The sequence below is a fragment of the Lathyrus oleraceus genome, chromosome 2 (genome assembly GCF_024323335.1).
Source record: "Lathyrus oleraceus cultivar Zhongwan6 chromosome 2, CAAS_Psat_ZW6_1.0, whole genome shotgun sequence".
In the NCBI taxonomy this organism is placed as follows: Eukaryota; Viridiplantae; Streptophyta; class Magnoliopsida; order Fabales; family Fabaceae; genus Lathyrus; species Lathyrus oleraceus.
In genome coordinates this window covers 113,702,291-113,708,977 of record NC_066580.1, presented here as the reverse complement: position 1 = coordinate 113,708,977, position 6,687 = coordinate 113,702,291, and the positions used below count along the sequence as shown (strand labels likewise).

At 28.2% G+C, this 6,687-nt stretch overlaps 1 protein-coding gene across 1 annotated transcript; it reads right to left on the bottom strand.

The window, feature by feature from the left end:
- Positions 1–2,621: 2,621 nt before the first annotated feature.
- On the bottom strand, positions 2,622–3,484 carry LOC127121209 (15.7 kDa heat shock protein, peroxisomal). The gene is made up of 2 exons (XM_051051781.1): positions 3,204–3,484; positions 2,622–3,072 (listed from the first exon to the last, which is right to left on the bottom strand). Exons 1-2 carry the CDS (start codon positions 3,343–3,345, stop codon positions 2,795–2,797), a joined length of 420 nt encoding a protein of 139 aa, XP_050907738.1. The 5' UTR covers positions 3,346–3,484; the 3' UTR covers positions 2,622–2,794.
- Positions 3,485–6,687: the final 3,203 nt, after the last annotated feature.

Genomic DNA, 6,687 nt, shown 5'->3' with positions numbered 1-6,687 from the left:
CTTCCACATATCATTTATATTATTTTCTTGAACCAAGATTTTCCCTTCTTCATCTTAAACACACTTCACTTGATCTAAATTTCTTATCTTTCTTTCTCTTCCCTTAGCAAACATATATGTATATTTTTTTTCTCCTTAGTCCCTAAGAATTGATATGATTTGTCAAAATATTGGGTTCTTACTTCACTCAATGCCTTTTTGATCTCTTTCTTAGTTTTCTTATACTTTTCCCAAGTTTCAACATTCTTACACCTAGATCATTCTTTAAAACACTTTCATTCCACCACCTAGAATTTTCTCCCAGCATCTCTTTAGCAACTTTTCTAATCTCTTAGACCATCGCATTTCACATATCATTTGAACTTCTTTGTGGTTGTCAAAATCCTCCTCCGGATCTTGTGTTGAAAACTCCTTTATTTTTCACTTTTTAAATGCCACCACTTGATTCATGGAACTTCCATGTGACTTATTTTCTTCACTCTAATCTAATGATAAAATTATACCTGATTCGAATTAGTTTTAGAAAATCAAATAAATAAATTCAATATAATTTAATCCAATTTTTTTTCAAATAACAAAATTACAATTAGTAAACATTTTTATAACAAATGGCAAAATAATAGATATAAAATATAAAGTATAATATATTAAATATTAATAATACAAAATTAAAATGTTTCATTATGTTTAAAACATATAAAACAAACAATTATAATACTATATATATATATATATATATATATATATATATATATATATATATATATATATATATATATATATATATATATATATATATATATATATATATATATATATATATATATATATATATATATAAAGAGATTAAAATTTTAATTGAACTTAAATAATATTTAAAAATGCATGTTTTTTTTATAGATTTTTTTAATGGTTTATAGTTTTAATTTGGATCATTTTATATTCAAACATCTCTACTTTAAATTAAACTGGTCTTTTTTAATTTCGTCGTCTAAAGTTCTGTTTGGTAAGGCATATTTTCGAACTTATAATTTATAGTTTATAAGTTCATATGATAATTTAGACCTGTTTAATAACGATTTTTTCATCATGAATTTATAATTTATTTTACTAGTTTATAGATTATTTTTCAGACGCTATTTCAAATAACGTTTTAGCTTATAGCTTATATCTTATCATATTTTTTCCATTTTTATCTTTATTATTTCAACAAAAACCCTCTTTTATCCTTTATAATTTAATTTAATTTAAAATAAAATAAAGATGTTTAAAATGCCTTTTATATCATTTTATATTTATAAGTTAGTTGAAACGTTAAATTTATCAAACTCTTCAATTAGCTTATCAGTAATCAATCATCAACTATAAATTATAAGCTATCAACTATCAATCATCAGTCATAAATTATAAGTTAGCTTATCAATCAGCCATTATTTTCACTAAACAGCACATAACTGAGTCAGTTTGTATTTAAGTCGTGTGAGTTTTCAATTTTGTTTTTACAAAAATAATTATCTTGCCATTGAATTTTGATTCTTGTTTGTCACAAATATGGTCTAAGTTAGAGAAGACAAAATAAAATAAAATAATATATATATATATATATATATATATATATATATATATATATATATATATATATATATATATATATATATATATATATATATATATATATATATATATATATATATATATATATATATATATATATATATATATATATATATATATTTTGTTTGTCATGATAGAATCTATAAATATTAATAAAAATTCAAAGTCTTTGTTTTATTTTTGTTAATTGAATTAGTGTTTTTAAAAAAAGAAAAAGGAAATTGCTTAAAATTAAAACCCATAGTAATCTATAAATAATTTATAATACATATTAAAGTCCATATGTTAATTACATAACTAGAATCAATTTTAAATCAAATTATCTAAAAAATGTGAATTGATAAAAATCATTTTTGTGTTAATAAATTTAATCTTAAATTAATTTATATTCAATTAATTTTAATTAGAATCAATTCAAAAACAAAAACAATATATTAAAGGGATTAAAGAGATTTTCACTCTTCCATTAATCACCATCACCCGTTTGCATTATTTTATTGATTTTTAAAATAAAAGTCAAACTTATTTCAGTCTAGGATTAACTGACGGTGTAAAATCTCCTTACCTCGTTAGTCGTTAGTGTATTTCAATTAAATCTTATATTAAAATAAAAAAGGTAATAGAGAAAAGATGTAATTGACCAATAAATTACAAAATCAATTGTTAATGCTCTAAAAAAGTGATTTTATAAATTTAGAATTGATTCAAAAATAATAATAAAAATAATTTTACTCATAAAGTTGATTCTATTTAAACTTAAAAATCATAAAATTTTTATAAAATTTTAACTTTTAAATATAAATTTATTATTTAATTCACTTTTTCATGAAAATAGATCATTTTATCTTTAGTTTCCTATTAGTGAAAATCTATTCAATTGAAATTAGTTTTTGTCACAACATATATAATCGCACATAAAACTCCAAATTAGAGCTTAATCTATAATCAATATAAAGACAATAGTTATTGTTTAAGATTAAAACATAAGTTGAGGACATTTCAATGTCTTCCAAACATAAACTAAGTGCTTCTTCTATAACCAAATTTCATGTTACCATAAAGTATTTCAACCGCCGCAAATAAAAGCTGTACATAATGTTCATTCAATGTTGAAAACATAACAAATATTTAAAGTACAAAGTTCAATAAATATCATATCAATTGTCACAAGATACAAAGCTTAAAGCCTACTACCAATGTTAATATTTCGAACTTTATGCGATGAATCTTTAGGAACAATAACAGTGAGAACTCCATTTTCAATATGTGCCTTAATCTTATCCAATTTAACATCCACAGGTAATTCAATCATTCTTGAAAAATCTTCTTTTCCATTTCCTCTCTCAGCAATATGCCAAACAATCTCCTTTCCATGATTCTCTTTTTTCAAACTTTCTCCTCTAAGGTGCAAAACATTTCCTTCCTCAATCTGCACTTTTATCTCGTCTTTCTTGAATCCTATCCAAAATCAAATTACCAATCAATTTTAATCGATAAAAAGATTATATTTTTACAATAAAATATAGAATCACAGCTTAAGAATTCATTTGGGTTATTATAATTGAAGAAAAAAAATGAAAAAATTGCACCTGGAACGTTGATTTTGAGGATATGAGCAGTTGGGGATTCAATCCAATCCAAGAGTGCTGTTGATCCATAGTATTCTCTGAAAATTGGTGGATGGTCCAAGAAAAAGTTTCTAAAAGGATATCGAAAAATAGTGTCGGCCATTGATTTGACAAAATTCCAGCAAAAGTGATGAATAATAATATGTTGTTGGTTCAAATTTAGTGATGTATGGTATTTGTTTATGATGAGATAGCACTACAAAATATTCGTTGACTTTGATCATATCTTTTCTTATATTTTTCAATGAATTACTTCAATATAAATGAGTGAATAATTCAATAAATTATTCTTCTTGTTATGGAATATGACAAAGTGCAAATGGGTTTAATTTCTAGGCCCATGGGCCTGGTAATAAGTGGGCTAGAAGTTTTGTTTTATTTTGGACGTAGACATTGAATTATTATTCTCTTCAATATATTAGGGATTGGGCAAATGCATTCTAAATGATGTTCAGACACCTCTGTAAAAATTATAAAGTCCTTTAAATATGGAGATGCATTTTCAAACGCGTCCAAACATCAACATCATAGCACTTCGTAAGTGCCCACCCTAATTTTTCTCATCTTCCTCATCTTTTGTCATTTTCGAGTTTTATGTTTTACGAAAGTTCAGTTTTATATTTTGTCTGAATTTTATTTTCATGAGTTACTGGAGTGCAATTCCATATTTTGTTTGCATCTCTTTAGTTTGTATGATTTTGCATGTCTGTCATCTAGGTCATCCCAGTTTGAGTTATTTGATAATAAGGATATTTCTGGTTTAGTTATAGGTAAAATGCCAGAGAACTAGACCCTTACGACCATTTTTTGGTGTCAGTTCATTTAATGCAAAAGCGTCCACTTCCGGAGTTTAGACGTCTCTGACTTCGTCTTACCAGAGTCACGTGTCACCTATTGTTGCCCCAGAAACCCCGAAGTCCATTTTAATCAACCCGATGTTGATGTTCCTGATGTCGTTCCTCGGGTTTTTAGAGGAGACCTCTATGAGATTCCACTACTTCATCTATATGCAAACCATGTTGTTAGGCATGTGTGAGGTGAAGAGGTAATATATATATATATATATATATATATATATATATTATTCTTTTAAACATATGTGTTATAATATTTGAATTTTCTGATGGTGATATGTTTTTTACTGTACTGTGAGACTTTAAAATGCATCAACTAGAGTAGGAAGATTGCGAAGTTGCGACAACCTGAAGATAAATGATTTCATTAAGTCATGCATCAATTTGGGATGCAAGATTTATGCATGATTGTTTATACTGTTATTAACCATGGTATGTTGTCTGATTTTGTGGAGAGATGACACTCATAAATGTCACATTTTCATCTTCTGATCGGTGGAATATCCATTAAACTTGACGATGTGTCATCCCTATACATCTTCCAATAAGGGGAAGATTATTAAACCATTATAGAATCTCTAGACCTGATGCATTAGACATGATTACGCAATACTTAGGAGTTGCCCTATGTGATGCCCAACAGGAGATGAATGAAATCACAAGGTGTCATGCTAGATTTGCATTTCTGGAGGAGTTGTACAAATACCATATGTCTGCGGTAGTGGAGGTCGATGGTGATGATACATAAATTTTGCATCATAGAACATGTGCACTAAGGTCATACCTCATGTATTTAGTTGGAACATCCATATTTATAGACAAAAGTACTTATTATGTCGATTTTGTTTAACTTAGATACTTCATAGACTTTGCTAGCATTCATAAGTACAACTGGGGCCGCTTGTTTAGTTTAATTATACTCAAAGTTAGGTGAAACTTGTCTTTGAAAGACTAGACATATGATAGAAAGCCGCACACTATTTATGATAATATATTTGCACCTTTACTATTACTAATATTTCATAACACTTGTGCTACACTGTTAAAAATATTTTATATGAACCATTTTCAGGTCTGGATCCTCTCTCACTTTCCATGCATCTTCGGCTGGTCAAATGAGGCTTGGCCATGTGCTTTCTCCTTCGTCCTGCTCAGGAAATTAGGCGATGAAGTTGTTCTGACTGTTTCTTGACCGCATTTGAGCATATGATATTCTCTACACATTGTACGATGATCATTGTCAGACGACCCCTTGGATAACATAGTCTTCTACTCTTGATGGTTGGCTTATAAATTATGTCTTATTTATCCATATTTTCTTGAGCGAATCATGCTCCAGTTCAGATTTCTACATGGTATTTAAAGAGACTTTGTCGTGCCTGCTCCTCCCACTGTTGTCCTCAAATATGTTGATATACTATTTGATGATTTCTATAATCATCTTATACTAGAGGAAGCACAAAGTGTGTCAGTTCCTCAACCATGAAATGCTACATACGGTTACATTCAACGGGATTTTAGAGTGTCACATCCTTATATGACACAAAATATTCTGGGAGATCCACTTGGGTCAACTCATCAGGATATATTAGAGGATGAGAGGGCTAGGGTAGATCATGTCATAGATGTGTTATCCGCATGTCATTATATTATGGCTATTATGCGAGTGGGTATAGAGAGATTAGTGTTTTTTTAAAAGGCACTCCTGTGAGGGCCACTATAGAGGTCATACTAGCCGACAGTGGCGGAGCCAGATAAAAAAATTTGGGATGGCCGCTAATGTAAAATAAAGATTATAAATAAAATGTAAATAGTATTTTAAATAAAACATTAAAGTTAAAATGAATACAAAGTTAATTACTAAAATTTAAATTACATGACTTAAAACTACCTTAAAGTAATGCTTTACGCATTTCGAGTGACTTGAAATCGTCAATAATTGACTCCGAACTAATGCTTGCACAAATCTCCCTTTCAATATATACTGTCATGATATCTCCAAGAAACCCATCATCCATCTTGTTTCTCAACTTAGTCTTAATAATTTTCATTGCTGAAAAAGACCTCTCAGTTGTGGCCGTAGAAACGGGAAGAGTCATGATAAGACGAAGTAGTCTATCAATCAAGAAGTAAGTTTCAGCCTGTCCAGATGCAACCAAACATGAACATAGTTCTTGAATAGTTGATAAATTATTCAATTTTGATGCTTGACAAGCAACAAATAGAAAATGTTGGAGTTGAAATTGCAAATTATTCTTCTCTTGATCACTAAAATCCATAGGATAATATTTTTCAACTAAAGAACAAATTGTTGGTGTAAGCCCTAGAGGCCAATACTTTTGGTACTTGTATCGAATTATTTATTAATAATAAAAGGCTTTTTCTTTATTATGGTTATTTAATAAAGTCCCTAGAATAGCTAGTCCGTTTAATGTATCAAGTGTGACTTGATCATGAGAGCACATTAAACATAAGGACACTATTCTTAAAGTATCCGTAGTCGAGCTTTAGTGTGAAGTGGGATAACATTAAAGCATTAAGACTATTATGTTTGTAGACTGATGATCACATCTCATGGATCATGGATAAGG